The sequence below is a fragment of the Lissotriton helveticus genome, chromosome 8, assembly GCF_964261635.1.
Source record: "Lissotriton helveticus chromosome 8, aLisHel1.1, whole genome shotgun sequence".
Classification (NCBI taxonomy): Eukaryota; Metazoa; Chordata; class Amphibia; order Caudata; family Salamandridae; genus Lissotriton; species Lissotriton helveticus.
Genome location: NC_136069.1, coordinates 679,289,840 through 679,308,660, shown reverse-complemented (window position 1 = coordinate 679,308,660; position 18,821 = coordinate 679,289,840). Strand labels below are relative to the sequence as shown.

General features: G+C 42.0%; 1 protein-coding gene across 1 annotated transcript; it reads left to right on the top strand.

Moving 5' to 3' along the window:
* Window positions 1-3,833: 3,833 nt before the first annotated feature.
* Window positions 3,834-11,821, top strand: SLITRK6 (SLIT and NTRK like family member 6). Its single transcript, XM_078657499.1, has 3 exons — window positions 3,834-4,582; window positions 7,571-7,703; window positions 8,104-11,821. The coding sequence occupies exon 3, from the start codon at window positions 8,129-8,131 to the stop codon at window positions 10,637-10,639; it is 2,511 nt and encodes an 836-aa protein (XP_078513625.1). The 5' UTR covers window positions 3,834-4,582; window positions 7,571-7,703; window positions 8,104-8,128; the 3' UTR covers window positions 10,640-11,821.
* The last annotated feature ends 7,000 nt before the right edge of the window (window positions 11,822-18,821 follow it).

Genomic DNA, 18,821 nt, shown 5'->3' with positions numbered 1-18,821 from the left:
TACCCAACCCGTTCCATTGAAAGCGATTCCAACAACAAGGCACTAGTGGCAGGGATAAGAAATATGAGTAGGGAGTTCGACACATATCAAACGATCCCCAAAGATGAACTCACTCCATACAGTCGTTGGAACATAACTAAGAATGGGATTTCCCTGAGTAAGGGACAGACAGCAAAGAAATCCCGCCCAGTTTGGATAGTGCCCCACAAAGGTCGCTTATGTCTACAAGGTATCGGCAGGGATCGAAAAGCACAATTAGGAAAGAGCATATGCACGGAAACATATGTATTCGCTTCCCGAACTTCCCCCCTATTCTTAGCAGCCAAAGGCACGTATTTCGTCTGCCACGACCAAGCCTATACATGGTTGCCCCCTGACTTCTCAGGCACGTGTTTCATCTCATTTCTGCTGCCTCCCACCTACACGGCCAGAGCAGATTACCATCGGACAAGGACAGCTAGAGGTGTCGTGAGTAAAGACGACACCGCGGGTCAGGAATTTGCAGACTTCGCAAAGGGTTTTCTGCCATTTTGGGGGCCTATGGTGAACAGCAGGAATATTCGCCAGTTATCGAGGATAGTTGAATCCGCCGTGATCACAACGGCTGGAGCCCTTGACAACTTGACAACCGAGCTTCAGTCGGATCGACTTATGACCCTTCAGAACCGAGTTGCCCTAGATATCATACTCGCCGATCGTGGTGGTGTATGCAGAGTGATCCAATCTAGTTGCTGTATTTTCATCCCTGATAATGCACCGACAGTGTACCAGGCCATCTCCAAACTACACGAAATATCTGGTTCCCTTCACGTGGAAAAAGGAGATTGGTCCCTTCTAGGGTGGTTCTGGGGCCTGATCACTGCCTGGGGATGGAAAACACTGATCTTCGTTGGGATGATCTTAGCGCTTCTGTTTATGTTCTGCCTGTGTGTACAGTGCGCTCCTGCACTATGTGGCCTCTGTGCTACCCCATGTGTAAGGAAGCCTGTGTCAAGGGACGAACTGAGCAACAGAATGATGCTACAGCAACATCTCCACGAATTCATTAATACAGATTTGGACTCAGATTAACATGAGTTATTGCCTTATATGAGGGCAAAAGGAGGGTCTGTGGTTCTGAAATTCTGGACCCTACTGTCATCCCAGTATCGAGATCCAATGCCCGTGCCACAAAATATCAACATTCCATGACGAATTTGGTGTCAACGGACCGGTAATGATTATGACATCATCCCTGTATATTTGCGTCATGATTGAGGGATGCCAACACCCCTAAATCGTAGTTTCCGTTCCGACCCCTCAGACTCAATTTTGTAAACGGCATCCATCTTGTGTCTTGCCCTCATGATAAGTCAATTGAGTAAGGTCGAGCTTGATCTAAAAGGACACGTCCACCTCTCCCTGACTCCCCCCTGACCTGTCCCAACTGACTCCCTTGCCTCCAGCCAAACCTGTTTGGGCAGCTCCTCGCCCAGTGGCCGAATACGATAGCATCAATGCATAACATACCATAAACCATTCACCGCGTACAGATCATGTTTTCTACACACACACACACCTGTCCGCGTTCCTTGTTTATGGCCAGTTTTATGACTAGGAGGTGCCCTTCTTTATTGGGGTTTCATCGATATCTGATGGGAGTTCCGGGACTGGCTGGGTAATCTATCACGAACGGGACATCCAAAATATGGGCTTGCCTACATGACTTCGCTCTTTGTATTATTGTAGAAATATGTTTACAGCCATATCATAAACTCAAGAATTCTTGCTTGCAGCTATTATTTCTGTATATAAGGAGAAGGCTTGTTCTGTAAAAACGAACAGTCTCCTGAGAACACACGATCCGCGTTGTCGTGCTTCTAGGACACATGTTACTTGGTAGCTGCCAATAAAACTTGATCTCTGACTGCGACTAGAAGACTCCGTGTTTCTGTGGTCCGGAACAAGGGAGAACTCAGAGGTCTTCGGGTGTTATTCCCTGGCACCACCGGGTTCTTAAAAACCCGGCACCTCAAACTCTGTGTACAAATTTATGCCTGATACATTTCATTCAGCAGAGTCAAAAACGTTGCTACCAGAGCAACCCAAGAGGCCACCACATCAGAGCCAACGGACTAATCTGTTTATTGGGTTGCAAATTTCTAGTGTGTCATGGGCCATGCTGCAAGGAAAGAATCGGGCCCACTGGCTGCTGTTTTAACTGTGAAATACAGCATATAATCAGGGTTCAGTTGGCCCATCAGGCCTCTGGGTCCCGGTGCACTGCACATACTGTACCAAAAGGAAACAAAGACAATGGTGGGTGGGAAGGGGAATTGTTGTATTTACAATGATTGTTCTCTGACAGTATCACAGGACTTCTACTTTAAACAATTTGACACAGATAGCTGGTGGACAGTGTCTTGCACTATTCTTTTCCAGTGTAAATACATTAGCTACATTTGTCAACATATAAATTATTTCATATTTTGTGTATTTTGGAGGTAAATGATACTTTTCTACCTTCCTTTCAGTAATTAAAGATGGGGTGAAGCTACCGGCCTCAATGCACTATATCGGATGGGCGTATCAGCAAGTACAATACTCTCCGAGAAGATTTTGAGGGAGGGTGATATACTCTCCGTCCCATGAATATAGAAGTATGCGTGTTTGAACGGGGTAAAATGGGTCATTTTGCAGCACATTATTCAAATATGTTTGCTAAAAATCGTTTTCTGTTGGTTAAGGTTTTCCTTAAAAACTCATTGTGTACTGTAATACTATGGGACTAGCATTGTTTGTACCAAGCAGTATTATTGTTTGCCTCATAAAACCATGTAGTTCCCTCCTCTGAAACTAGGTGCACTTCCCTCAGGGTGCTTTCAGTGTGTGTGCACTGAGAATTTGTCAGCCCATCAATCCCATTAAAAGAGCTCAATTGTCCTGTGCCTCATCTGCGCAGTGCCTAATTTGAGCCGGTGGTTTACAGTGCACCGGCAATTCATTGTCAATACCAGTGCTTGTGACAGTCTGCCACAAGGTGGCTCTGTCTGGCTATTTAGAGACGAACTCAACAACAGTCAACTATTAATTTAATATACATTAAAAATGACTATCACTTGCTTCCAAAACCATTCTTTTAGCTTTGGGGTCCTGGAACAGTGCAAATTGTCACATTTGTAGGAGTATGACAGCTAGCAGTTGTGTTGCTACTATCATTAGCAGTATGGCTAGGGCAATGTGCGGTGCAAGCTGCAGTGGCCTCCTAACAGAGACCTGGCACCTATTCTTTTACAAATTAAGCACTGCGTCCGGATTTTCCAGTGATCCTGCACCAGCCAGTATAGAATTGGTTGCAGAGCTTGGTTGATAAAACCTGGGCTGAGACAGTGCACATGAGCTGAGTCAACATGGGAAGAAAGTGAAAATGTAAACAGAGAGTTATTCTTTTTCAGGATGCTGCTGTGCATAATTTATAGCAATCTGCTTTGAAACCTGCTTAAGGTAGACGCTCAGCACACAATTCTGGCGCCTCTGTGTAACCGATGTGAGTTGTGGTGATTCAAGAAGTGTTTTTTCGGTGTTAAAACAACTGAATATCTTTACATGTACATTATATGGAGTATATAGTCACAAAAGGAATAGTGAAGAGCTGCGTTGTCCTCAGGAAGGTTTTCCCATGGAAAAAATCGCTTAGATTATTTTATTTGTAAAGTGTCACTGCTGTTAGCTCATACGGTGCTCGCTGTGCTGAGTATGGACAATCTTAACAGTCCCTTTGCAGTCTCAGTAGGTGGCTTGTCCACGTGTGGATCTGTGCAGAACCCCGGCTCGACCTTTGAACATCGTAAAACATCCATCCCTCCGAAGGAGCGAACCCGCGCAGTTCCTGCCCAGCGCCCGTCTGGGTCGCTCCAGCAGCGGCTGGATATATTGAGAGGGGCTGCGCGCGAGGGGAGGAGTTGTACTGTAACAAGGTGGAGCCGCATCTTGTACAATTTGACACTGGCAGTTAAGCCTCCGTGGAGGGGAAGGGCTTAATCTCCAAGCCAAATGCCAAGAAGTCTCTCTTATTTACGCCTTGGTCGCAGCCTTTGGCAACGTGACTAACAACAACCCGAGCTAACAGGAAAGACGAGAAGGAGCGGCCGGTAGCGTGGACGGAGCTCGCGTCAGGGAGGCAGGGGGGCGCAGTCTGACCTGCTCGCACGCCCTGCTGAAGGGCAGGCTCTGCGCCGGCTGCCGGGCTGCTCGCCGCTTCCAGAGGCGTCCTGACAACTCAGCATTACCGCAAAGTATGCTTTGAATCTTAATTAAGAAAGTCAGACAAATGCTGCTGGGCGCGCGCAGATGGTGATATTTTCAGTTCAGCGCGCCCTCTGCTCCTTCTCGCGAGCCTTCACCGGAGTCGTACTTTTGGCCGGACTCGCGGCGCGTGGGGGCGCACGGAGGCGCGCACCTTTGCGTGACACCTCTGGATCATAGAGCACGGGGATTACAGTGAAGAGGACGATTCCGCACCTGCGTCAGTTTCCGCACCCCTCTCTCTGGTAGGGTGTCTGTCATAACTGCGGGTACTGCTGCCTCGGGATCCAGTTCGCAGGTAAAGAAAGACCCATTCAACTAGTCAACTGCCTCTGTTTTTGAAAGTATGCGCTTGTGATACGAGTCCCTTTAACTCAAGGGACACTGCTATTTTCAAACTTTTGTGCAAATGGAATACCGATGTGTGTTTGACCCATTACCCCTTAGAAAGAACGATCAATATATTCAGTGTCAGTTTCTCGCAGATGTATGCCGATGGTGTTCGGTTCATCATATGAAAAATTGAAAGGTACGCTTCTGTTTGTATGGTGACTTGTAGAAAGATTGTTTTTTGTCATTTAACTTATACATTACCTGCCACCAAGTGTTCTCGGTGTTGCTAGAATTGGCTTCCATTGTATAAAGATACATCGTATTTATTATATGTGGGGCATGTATTGCAATGCGATGTTGATGTATACTTCATGTCAGTATGTGTGTGTGCTGTGTTTTAGCGTGCTTCTATATGATATGTTTGTGCCTGCCACCAAGTGTTCTCTGTGTTCATGGAATTGGCTTCCACTGTGTAAAGGTGTATCATATTTATTATACGTGGGACGTATTGCTATGCGAGGTTGATGTATACTTCATGTCAGTATGTGTGTGTGTGTTTCTAACTGATATGTTTGTGCCTGCCACCAAGTGTTCTCTGTGTTTATAGAATTGTCTTCCACTGTGTAAAGGTTTATCATAGTTGTTATGTTCGGGAGCTGTATTGCTATGCGATGTATACTTCATGTCAATATGTGTGCGTGCTGTGTTAGTGAGCTTCCATCTGATACGTTTGCGCCTGCCACCAAGAGTTATCTGAGTTCTTAAAATTGGCTTCCAATGTATAAAGGTAGATCATATTTATTACATGTGGAACATGTATTACTATGCCGCGTTGCTGTATACTTCATGCCAGTGTGTGCGTGTGCAGTTAGTGTGCTTCTGTGTGATATGTTTGTGTGTGGGAATGTGGGTTCGAAAATGAGTGAAGGGTGTATGTCTACATGATTGTGTGCGTGTGTGGTGGTAATGTGTTTTTGTATGTGTGTGGTATGTACGCGTGCTGCTGTGTGTGGCCAAAGACTTCAGGGTTAACGAGTGGATATGCATCATTTGCCGCTCTCTGTAAATATTTGCCAATCAGCTTCTCTTTTTATACTGAACAAAGTGTACCCGCTCCAAGGGTAGACGATTAGAGCCCCCATTCTGATTCTTACGAGATTCAGACACATATATTATGTCTACACAGAAAATGAACAAACGATTGCAAGCAGTAAATGTCTTCCGGAACTCAAAAGAGTCTTTTTAATTGGCTCCACAGTTCCATAATCAGATTCTTGGCGTATTCTCTCAGAACAGATAAAATTGCCTATCATTACACACAAAAATAGACTTCTAGTAGCACAGCGCGCCTCAGGAGAATACTTTTTAAATCGTGTTATTGGAGAAATAATGTATGCACAGTCTGTGTCAAGCCTTCTCCTCCCATCTTCCAGAAATCATGTCCTCACCCCTGGGTTGCCTGCAATGGCAGGTTGAAGAGGGCTGCCGCTGCGCTTTCTCATTGCTACATGACGCCACCGCAGAGAGCAGCGAAGGGGTGCTTGTCAGTCACTGCGCCGTCGCTCTGTTTTGGCTGAGCTCTCTCATTAGTTAAGTTGGGCATTCAGCGCGGCAGTAAACAGCTGCCTTTCTCTTCCACGGTTACTACTGGAAACGGAAAATGGGGGCTAATTACCGCCAGCGGGGTTTGCGGACCTCCCGTGGAAACCCTCGATATATGTATATTAATCAGCAGATATGTTTGGAATGAGCTTTATGAGGGCTGGGCCGTGGCCGGTGATGAAGAGAAAGAACAGAATCGCAGACTTACTTTGTGGAATAGCACCAACTAATTGTGGTTGGGCCTGGATTAGGTGGTGTGTGGCCGTCAAGTACACCCGCACACACTCCATCTTGGAGGCGTTTATTATTTCAAGATAACCTTCTCGGGTTCAGCTCCATTAAGAACGCATGAGGGGGAGGGAGAGACAGCTAGAGTGTTATCGTTATCAACGTGAAGGGATCGGGGGTGATAGTGATGAAAAGTGCGAACAGAAATCTCTCCCTTACATTTTTTTTCTACATTTGCATATATTTTAATTGAGTGTCAGCAGTTCATTTGTACGTTTTCTGAAGATAAATAGAGCAAACTTTTACTTTTTTGTAAGCATAGCTGTTAAATAGACTCGTGACAACTTAAGCCTGTCCTGACTTTTCGGAATATATGAGGTCGCCTTATTGCCGCTAATGGGGAAAAAAAGACAAAACAAAACTGCACGTTTCTGAAAGTATAGTCTGCTGTCTCCAAATGTAGGTGTCGCACATTTTGCGGGACATTTTAGGACATATGTTTTCTGCAACCCTTCGCATTCTTGCATAATGTTTGTCAATAAAAAAGTCAAAATAAATTTACGTAAATATACACCTGTGTGTCACTGGGCATGGCACATTTCTTCTGTATGATTACTTTTAGTCCGTTGTCGAATTTAGGATGTGAAATGCGTGCCAACATCATCTGCAAAATGTGCTGGCCAAGAAGGAGTACAAGTAGGAAATGCATACCAGACCCAAGGGCTTCCCTGACTTGATGTGGTGGACTGAACCGTTTATTGAATCCTGTCGACCCCGTACAGCAGTTGCCAGATGTTAGTATACAGTACTGCAGATCCAGAAACACTAGCCCCCATCACCACCATAAAAGATTTGAGCTGCCATAAAAAGGGACTGCGGATTTATAACTCCAGTTTAAAGAGAGCATGTTTTTGGTTAACTTCTGTAGACACGTCGCAACCCATTTAAAACATTGGTAGTACCCACATGAAGTCGTCATTTACTTTACGAAATATACCCCTGAATTTATGATGCGTTCGAAAATCAGGCCCTCAGTTTTTGATCTTGTTTCGCTTCAAGTAGATGTTTGTTGTTCGCTCACCCGAGACTTTGACTCACTGGTTTTCATGCATTGTTTTTGTAGGTGTTAAAAATTCGGAAAGAGCCCCTGGTGCAGGAGGGCAGTGAACGGAGCCGGCTCTAGGACCCAGCAGAGCGCCTCAGATGCCGACCGAAAGGCCATTTCACAGGCTACACACTGTTAAGCCGAGCTGAGTGTAAGTCCCCACGATGAACTATCATTGCCTCTGTTCAGGTTTCTGCTCTGCCACACAGACAGAAAAGTCCTTTTTTGTTGAGTTGGCATCTTCCTGAAGACTGGTGGGCTGTGATGAACCGTGAATGACGGTAGCATAATTTTTCTAGCGTCCCTTGACTTACATTTTCCAGTCAGTGCCTGTTGCAGCTTCGTAGGAGCTCACTGCATTGCCTTGGCATATATCTATTTTGTCGAAGGTTCTTTAAAATGCACGTTCTTCCTAGCTGGAAGTTTATTAAAATTAACATGATAACATATTTTAACCATAAAGAGGCAAGGACATTGCTACCATAAACAAATCTAGTTGAAGAGCTGAATATTTATCATGGAATTAAATATGAATGTTTTTTTTTCCACAGAGGCAAAAAACTGTTGTGTGGAAGCATGGAGGTGCGGATTGTTATACTTTGCTCCATTATGGTGGCTTCTGCTTCCCCCGAAGCCTTGCCGGGCAGTGGATCTTGTGAGGCACTCTGTTCCTGCGAGGAAAAGGACAGCATACTGTTTGTAAATTGTGAAGAAAGAGGTATCAAGAAGTTATCTCAAATACAAGTACCACCTTCACTGCCCTTCCATCTTAGTTTATTGAACAATGGCTTAAACCAACTACGTGTCAACGAATTTTCCGCCCTCACCAACCTCATCTCCTTGCACCTTGGATTCAACAACATTGTAGATATTGAGCCAGGAGCTTTCAATGGTTTGAGCCTTCTTAAGCAGCTTCACATCAATCACAATTCTTTGGAAATTCTAAAGGAAGATACCTTTCAGGGACTGGAGAACCTTGAGTTTCTTCAAGCTGACAACAACTTTATCACGGAGATCGAGCCAAGTGCCTTTAGCAAGCTCAACAGGCTTAAAGTTCTTATCCTGAATGACAATGCCATTGAGTTTCTCCCTACAAATATTTTTCGCTTCGTGCCACTCACCCACCTAGATCTTCGAGGGAACCAGCTCCAGACCTTACCCTACGTAGGATTTTTAGAGCACATTGGTAGAATATTGGATCTTCAGCTCGAAGACAATAAGTGGGCCTGTAATTGTGAACTGCTGCAGCTGAAAACCTGGTTGGAAAATATGCCCCCACAGTCAATAATTGGCGAAGTGGTTTGCTACAGCCCACCCATTCTGAAGGGAAGCATGCTAAGTCGACTGAAAAAAGAAGCAATGTGTACTACTGATCCAATAAATGAACTGGAAGATCCTTCCGGGCTATTGCCAATGGTTGTAACTGCACCTGCAAATGATGGGAGAATGGCAAGCAAAGCAATACCAGTCCCAAAAGCTCCCACAAAGGAGCCCGCTTTGGTCCCTCATGCCACAAAGCCAGCAACTCAGCTTCCAGTTGTGTACTGTCCAGTGCCGTGCCACTGTACCAGCCATATTCACTCAGGGCTTTTAATACATTGCCAGGAGAGAAACATCGAAAGCTTGTCAGACTTAGGGCCACCACCTCTCAATCCCAGAAAGTTTATTCTGGCTGGAAATATTATCCAAACTGTACTAAAATCAGACCTTCTGCAATATGCATCTTTGGAAATGCTTCATTTAGGCAACAATCGCATTGAAATAATCGAAGAAGGATCATTTGTGAATCTTACCAAGTTGCAAAAGCTTTACCTGAATGGAAATCACCTCACAAAGCTTAGTCAAAGTCTCTTCCTTGGTCTGTTACAGCTTGAGTATTTGTATCTGGAGTATAATGCGATTAAGGAAATATTACCAGGGACATTTAATACAATGCCAAAACTAAAGGTCCTTTACCTGAACAATAACCTCCTGCATAATTTGCCTTTCAATATTTTTTCAGGAGTTCCGCTGGCTCGACTATACCTAAGAACTAATCAATTTGCGCATTTGCCTGTTAGCAATGTTTTGGATGAACTGGACTTGCTGGTCCAGATTGAACTTGAGGATAACCCTTGGGACTGCACATGTGATTTAGTAGGCCTAAAACAATGGATACAAAAACTGGGCAAAAACACGATGATGAACGACATTTTATGCAAATCCCCAGCAGCATTAGCAAAAAAGGAATTAAAATCTCTAAACAATGACGTTTTATGTCCAGGCCTTGCAAACAATCCAGTCCTGCCAACACAAGTAAGTTATGTGGTTGTGTCAACGCCAGCTACAACAACCAGCAGTGCTGGAAGCATTCTGCGGTCCATCACAGACTATGTGCCACTCTCGGTTTTAATCCTTGGCCTGCTTATTCTCTTCATAGCGATTGTATTTTGTGCAGCTGGGATAATTGTTCTTGTTCTGCACCGACGAAGAAGACACAGAAAGAAACAAACTGAAGAACAGCTACGGGAAAATAGCCCTGTTCGTCTCCAGTATAGTATGTATGGTCATAAATTGACCCATCACACAACAGAGCGACCGGGATCAGCCCTCTATGAGCAGCGCATCATTAATCCTGCAGTTCATGTCTACCAGAGCCCACCCTTCAGTCCAAAGCACACAGCCCACGAGGAAGAAGCAGATGAGAAAGAGCCAAATGACCAGAAGCACCTCCGCAAGAGTCTAATGGAAAGAGAGAATGATTCACCGCTCACAGGCTCAAACCACAAGTTCAGAGCTGAGGACCAGTCAGCAGAGTTTCTATCCTTTCAAGATGCCAGCTCATTGTACAGAAATATCCTTGAAAAGGAAAGGGAACTTCAGCAGCTTGGCATTACCGAATACCTGAGGAAAAATATAGCTCATTTGCAGCCTGACATGGACGCGCATTATCCTAGAACGCGCGAGGAACTGAAGTTGATGGAGACATTTATGTATTCCAGGCCCCGAAAAGTCTTGGTGGAACAGACTAAGAATGAATATTTTGAACTTAAAGCCAACTTGCATTCTGAGCCTGACTATTTGGAAATTTTGGAACAGCAAACATAAAGGAATATATTTATCTTTAAGTGTGGCCAGGGACAGAGGTGCAGGAATCTTGGTTCTCTCCAAACCTTGTAAATACAAGTGCCTTAAACACATTCGTCATCAAATGGAACCTAAGCACAGCAGCAATCCTGGAGCAACTCAGGGACCGCTGTGAGAAGCCATTGCGACACTGAGCAAAACAGTCAGTCAACAAGGAAAGCATCATCATGAAGTAACTTTGTTTGAGAAAATGAAGTTAGTAAATTTTACTAGGCTTTAAAAAAAACATCTAGTTGGCAGTGACCATCTTGTGTGCCAGTGGATACAAAATGTTTTATTGTGTTGATTTTGTGTACCATGGCTTCATGAATTTGTTTGACTTTAACATAGAGGCCATCGTGGTTAAGGATTAGCGCCAAATGGAACATAGGCAATTTGAGACTTTATTGCAGTGGTTGCAATCTATGGCCCTACTCAAGATTTAAAAATCTATGGCAAACAAAACATCTGAGAATATCTGTGATAAAAGAGGTAAACTACGTTGGTTATTTAAATGTTCACTAAGGTTTGCTAAATGTAGGTTTTCAAGACATTCATTTGCCTTCTTTCAAAAATGTGTCAGATAACTATTGTGGCATACCCTATGCCCAAGCTGCTTTTCCAGTTGGTAGTCACACAGAGATTTGAGAAGTTCTAACATACAATGCTACTGTACACCCATTTTCATCACTTGTGTTTTGGTTTCGGCTTCTGCTCCACGAATGCTCAAGATATCCAGAAAGAGTGAATTATTTGTAAATACTGTAAATGTACAGATTCTATGTTTATTTTTTTCGATGTAGTTGGCTCCTGTGGTGGCTTTTTTGTTTTCTTGCCGATAGAGACAATTTTACTGTGGCCTGTACTCTCCAAGTAAGAGTTTGCCCTTTTATTTTGTTTGTGATTAAGAGGTCATTTGCCATAAATTCGTAGAAAACATGCACTTATCATTTTGAGTGGTGGACTTGGCTTGGAGTTTGAAGCACTGCAGCATTATTCACTAGAAAGGTCTGGCAAATTTATAAGAATTATTTATTCTGTACAGTTTTGTATCATTACATTTTGAATCACAAAATAATTATTCTTGGGTGCCTTCTAAGCAGATTAAAAGAAATGCTCAAAACAAATAAATCAAAGAGTTTGTGGAAGCATTTGAATCCTAAACATGGACAGATTTTTTGATTATTTGTTCGTACCATTGGCAATATAGTTTCTCTGCCATACGTGGGTTCAATGACTTATGGTAATACATTTGAATTGCATATAATGTCATGATTAGCCAATTGATTTTGGGTGGCTACATTTTCTGATGGTGTTGTGTTTGTGATGTAATTGCTGGGAGAGGGGTTGGAAGACACAACTGGCCTCCGTGATATTATCTAAAATCTTTTTTCTCCAATTTGGGATGCACGTGACATGTATGTGTGTACAAATGTGTAATTCTTCAGATCAGGAAAAACGCCTGCAGCTGTTATCCACTCCCTGCACTACAGCTGCCAATACTGCTTAGGATCTGACTCAGTGGTGTCCACACAGATCGAAGAATATGTTTAGGAACCTATATTATTTTGAGAACAGATATTTTACAAACAGATATTTTACTCAGTTCACCTTAACACAGTTTAGTTTTGAAAAGTTCATAAAAAGAAATATTTTCCCAAGAAAAATCGAATAGTTATTTCTGAAGTGTGGGTTTGTATTAACACTATCTCACAACAAGGTCTCTCTAGGAGGAATTATTACCATCCACTGTACCACTCCACTATATAATACAAACAAAAGATAACTGGATGGTGTCCTAACTTGAATGTGCACAAACAGAACTAAAAAGGAAGGGCATTTGCTTGTTAAAGATAAGAACCCTCACTCACCCTTTGGGTGACATGCTTCATCATTAGGTTCCCTCTTGCACACAGTGCCCTTAAGGTGCACTGTGTGGTCTGCAACTCTCCCTCAGGAGAGGAGTGTGAGGTGTTTTTCACTCCAATGTTTTATGTGAATGAGGGGCAGAGTGCAAAATAATATCAAAAGTGAATTAAAACCATCTCATATGGGGAAACATATTTTAATGAGTATCCCCTATGGATAGGATTAAAAAACAGTGTAGATGATAGGGGTAAGGATGTTCCCTATCTGACTAGGTCAACATGTTTCTGCCCAAATGACCAGAGGTTCGTGGCATTCTTCAGGACCAATGTCATGTCACTCTGCTAAAAATGTGATAAAAGAAAAAAACATACTTATTTCTATTGGTGTTCTCAGAACCAACTTCAGTCTGGTCGGTTTTCTGTAACACACAAACACAACAAACACATTACTGTGTCATAAGTATATTTACAGTCCATGCCTATTGGCTAGTAACCAAGTGTAAGTGAAAAGCAGTGCCAAATCACCACACACATGAAAAAACACACACAGGTGAATTGATTAATTATCTCACCAGTATAAGACCAATTGTCTGCCTCTACCTTTAGCCGGTCCTCTATATATACATGGGAACCAAAAGGTAACATCATTTATAATAACAGACAGATCATATTTAATCTATTGACTAAGTAAATGTAACGTCCTTATATTGTTTTCACTAGCTCACAATTTCAGTTACGACAAAAGATTATTCCCTGTAAAAGTGTTATTTAATTGTTTTTATTTTTCTCTGAGCAGAACGTCTTTTGTTTCATTCAGGTCCATGTTGTCAAACGCCATTGATCAATAACTCATAGCGAATATGGCAAAAACATTTTGATCATCATAAGTCCAGTGATGGAACCAGCACACAGCAGGCCGTCTTGTAGGACACAAGGTTGCCCCTCCTGATTAAGGCCCCACCTTTAATTGCCCCACACTGCATGTCATGGTCAAAGCACATCCTTCTGCCAGGGGATTTATTTTCCGGAGCACTGTCAGGGTTGGCTAGGAGCTGGGCAAGGTAATTTATTAATACCTTTCTGATAAATCTGCAAGGAATCCTTCATAGATTGTAAAATTAACCCATATCACATTATGTTTTCATTCTTTCAGATATTCAGATAGGTAGGCACCTTGGTAAAACACTCAGATTAATGTTTGTCCACGACACGGGCCATTTATTCAGTATAAAAACATGGTCTTGGTAGAACTTTGCTAGACATTCTCTACCTTACATGAGAGGGTTGTCGGTGACTGCTGTATCCACTGTGAAGTCAAGAATGGGTAAAAGGGTATGAACCCTACTAAGTTTGTATGCATGGGAGTTTGAATATTTGTATATGTATGCATGGATATTTATGTGTGTGTCTTTGTGTTTTCCAGTTTTCAAACAGATGCTACTAGGCATGTCTTGGCATTTCCTTGAATGAACATATCTGCCATTTACGAAAGCAGAGTGTTGTGGCAAAGATTCTTCTTTGCCAATACCAACTAGGCACCACTGTATGAATGAGGAACTGTGTTAGAATTGTGTCAGCTGGAACTAAGGGCTCACATTTTGGACAGTCATGCTAACTTGTAGATTTTTGGAGGCTCTAATCAGATGAAATGTTTGCTTGAATACATATTATGGGGTTTCCATTACATCTGTTATGAAGTGCATATGGGGCAAATGTGGAAAACAGCAGGGTACTGAAGTTCAAAAGACGGATATTTCGAAACTGAAGTAGCTTACACCCGGAACTGTGATGATTCTGGATGGAAAGTGTCCGTCTCTAAATGTGATGAAGAAAATCAGTGAAATCTCAAACAGAAAAGTGGAAATGAAAATGCAAACCAGATTCAAGAGATGTAAAATGGATAAATCCAATGAATGCTTTTGAGACAATTCACACTTAAAAAGTGGCTATCTGGATTGTAAATTACTTGGCATTTGGAAAGAAAGGATATTTATCTGAAGGTAAACTAGACACATTTTAGAGTTGAAATGGGAACATTCTGTTCGTCAAATGCATTCAGTGTAAAGCTCTAAATGTAGGTGTCTGGGACTGCACATGCAGCACAAGCATATTGTAAATCGTTGTGAAATAGTTAAAAAATGTGTAATGCTGCACTTCAAAGGTGGAACATTTCAATCTCAAATCTTGTTAACATGATCCCTCACAGAGAACAGTATTTGACTCAAGTGGCCATGACTCTCAGGCAAAGCCTTGAGTGGGTTATGGGGCCCTTTCCGGGGCAAGGGCAGATGGGTGAAGGAGAATGATGTCAGGAGGAAAGGGCCAACATGATACTCACGAGGCTTCACCTCTCATGAGTAAGGCTCCCTGTTTCCGTTTTTACTAATTTTTACAGATAAATACAGACAGAAAAAACATTTATTCTCTGGTCTGTATTTATTTTTAAATGTGGATAAAAACGGAAATTGGGTGCTTTTTGAGTGATTCTAAATACACTTTGTCATGACAGCCAGGCCAAAAACTGTGTGGCTTGATAGGCAAGGGTATTAAAAATGAAAGGTAGTTTAGTAAAAAAAAGCTTAAACAGAAGGTGATATGCACAAGGCTGATACTAAAATGTGCATATTTTCATATAAGTCCATTCATTTATCTTCTGCTGGTGTTCATATCACTAAAACCTGGCAGGCATTCAAGCATGACTGCATATTTATTAGGTAAATAAATGTGGAAATATACCAATTTCAGCTTTAGTTTTTTACACAATACCCATATTAAATATGGATAAATACAGATAATGTTGACAAAAGATAAATATGGGTAAATATAGATGGAAATGACAAAAAAAATAACACAAAACCAGGAGCCCTTCTCATGAGCCATGCCCTCCCACACACGCCAAGAGATAATACACTGCTAACCCGCATTAGGGCATCTTCCAAACTAGCACAACTAAATCATCTTAAACATCTGTTTTGCAAGCAAAGATTTTAAATATCAGGTTACCACAAATACCAACAGTGCCCAGTAAAAAAAAGGGATTGCACTGTGGATAATATTATGCATGCACACTTTGGCATACATGAAATTTGGGTCAATCCCTAATTAAAAATCAAACAAACATCGTAGAGGGCAAATTTATGGTGTTGCAGGTGTTATGAATATGGTTCTACTAAACAACAATCATGCATTTCAAGAATCCTGAGAAATTTGGCAGATGCTTGACTTTAAACTTTGTGCAGATGGTCTAGGGTGCTCAAAGTTATTTGATTCAGTCCAAAATAAGTATTTCCCATTTTAAGAACCATAGTCATATTTTCTTCCCACATCTAATTTATCATTTGAATATAATTTTACTCAGTCTAGTACCTTTATTTTGGCTTAGTATTACTCCATTCCATAGTTTTTAAGTTTTTTTCATGAGTCATGTCTGCCAGTATTCTTTGCTCACCACTCTGAAAGTGCCTCTGAAATACTTGCCTCTTCCCCAAAGGTCTTATGCAGGGTGTTCTCTATGCATTGAAACTAGATGTGGGGTGTGTTCAAAGGTGATGGCCTGCATCCACAGCCTGCTCTGCATAGTAGGACATTTATAATAGCTCTGGAGGTAAGTGGGAAGAAAAGTAGGCAAGGCCAAAGTGCACACATTGGAATCAGTACCTAATTAGCATGACAAAAGGCTTTGCACTGTGGCATATTACTTAGGCTAGGAGACAAAATATAACGAAAGAACAATACATTATTAAAAAAACTTGATGCCAGGAAGTTGTGATTCTTTACTCAGAATTCAATGTCTATCACTAAAAACAATAGAACCATGAAAAGTCAGGTAAAACTCTGAGCTGAAAGGACCTTATGGGAAAAATCAAAAATATAAAATCAGTTTATTCTTTAAATCGTGGTGATCTATGTAACCCCTATTCCATTCCAATTAATTGTCTTTGTCTAGAACTGGGAATAATATTCCAACAAATGTAACAATAAGTGTAATGTTCCATTTTTGATTGTGGAGCTAAAGTGGCTTTCTCTGCTGGCAAACAAAAACAAGTCAGCAAATTCTCAGCCATGCCCTTCCCTCCCCCCAGATTCTCTTCAGCCATACCCTCCTGTGGGCAAGCTCTTGACACCAGTGCCACTCCCATCGTGGCTCGTTTGCATTGGAGTGATCAAATGCATCAGTCCATTGATGGCACCAGCACACAGAAGGCAGTTTTTCACACAAAAGCTCCCCTCATGAATGAAAGAGCTTTTATATAGCGCAACGTTCACTCCACGGAGTATCTTGTAGCTGTATGCAGAGGGGGAGGGGACCTACCAGGAGAAAGGAGCTGGCATAGTCTCAGATGATAGAAATTCAGAGGAGAGACCATGCAGTATTATCTGGGATACCAAAAATCCATGTTTTCAAGGACTTCTTAAAGTTGAGTTCAGATTGTGTGTGTCTGAGTTGAGTTGGCAAGGAGTTCCAGGCTTTGGTCCCTATGGCCGCCCGTGTCTTTCCACCCCTGGTTTTAAGTTTGAATTTGGGTGTTGTTAAAAGGTTCTCTGAAGATGACCGTAGAGTACGTTGAGTGGTGTATGGCTTAGTTCTGACATTAAGATATTCTGGTCCAGTATTATTTGTTGTTTTATAAATGATGGTAAGAACCTTAAAAATATGGACGGGCAGCCAATGGAGGGTTTTTAGTGCTGTTGCTGAGGAGGAGTCTCTAGGCAAATTGAGTACCAGCCTTGCTGCAGCTTTCTGGACCACCTGTAGTCTTTGTAGGACTTTTTTGTTAGTTCCTGCATAGAGACTATTAAAGTAGTCCAGACGGGGTAGAATTAAGGCTGCTACCACCGTCTTTTTGGCCGGCGTTGGGAGTAGATCGAAAACATTTCTGAGAATTTTTATTACTTGAAAACAGGTACCTGCCACAGCCCATTTATAAATTTCCCACTGTGAGTCTCAACACATCCTCTAAATAGGAAGTTTCTTTGCAGGCACACTGTCAGAGGCCAAGATGGGCCCCACAAGTTAATTAGATTTCCCACCTATTGTCATACTTTTCTTCTGTAGAATATGCTACGACTTAGAAACATGGAACTGAACAATTACAGGTGAGACTTCAATCAGAGAGCCTAAGTGTGGTATATGTTGCTGTAGAAACGACTGGACTGCTCATGCAGTTCTCATTTCTCACTGGGGGAACTGAGAACTATATTTCTATTCCACTCCTTTCACCTATAGGTCACATATTCTTTCAGCACTGGTAGGTGGATGAGCGAAAAAAAAGGTACATTTGTGAGAGGTTTCCCACACACTTATTGTTGAATGAAAAAACTGCCCATCTTTATTCATACCTCATACTGAAGTGTCACATATAACATCACACGTTTGCAAAAATCAGTCACGGTCATGTTCTGTTTACAGTTAGGTTGGTTAGTCTATATTAACTTAAGCTGGGTCTGGTGGCTCAGTGGACTAATGCATCTGCTCCAAGGGCCTGCATTCCACCTCATGGTCCCAGGTTCAAATCCTGGCGGGTCCAGTCATCCTTTTGAGGACAACAAAATGAGCAACATTGAGTTGGGTAACAATAAACATCTGTTATTTAATACCAAGATACCTACGGGTGAATGTGTGCTTTACAAATACACATTTTATGTCAACTTGAAAGTTTAGAATACCAGTAATTTTGATGACATGTAAATGCATTTGCATGAAATATGCCAGACTCCTGGTTACCTCAACCCATGTTCTTCATTCCAATCGGTCAAGTAGTGGCAACGTTATTTGAGGTCAAGTAGCATGTCATTTTTCAGTCCCATAGCTGCATCAAACTTGTAATAAGATAGATTGCTACTCAGAATGGATTTTTTTGTTTGTTAAGGTAATGCTCCATATAAAAGTTTACAAGGTATTTGCATTTAAAGTGTGCTTGGTTGTTGACAAATTTCTATTGCTTAGTATATTTGGTCTTCCAGTACCTTTAGTGCATCTGTTAATCTGCAGGAAAATTGTTATCACCCTGATCCACTCAGTCCAGGTGCTTCATTTCAAGTTTCAAGCTGATTGATTAATTAGGGCCGGGCGTTACCATTGGCACTGGAGTGAATCTGAAAGTAGATATTCCCATTTCAAGTTTCATAGGCAATTGTTTTCTCATATACAGCAAAACCTGCAAAAAGAATAACAAAACTTATAGCTTGAATTAGAGCCTTACTCGAATTAGATTATTTTACTGGTTTGGTGGAAATCAGAATGAAATTCTCCGAGATATTTGCTTTTCAAAGAATGCTGAGTAATCTCTGAAGAG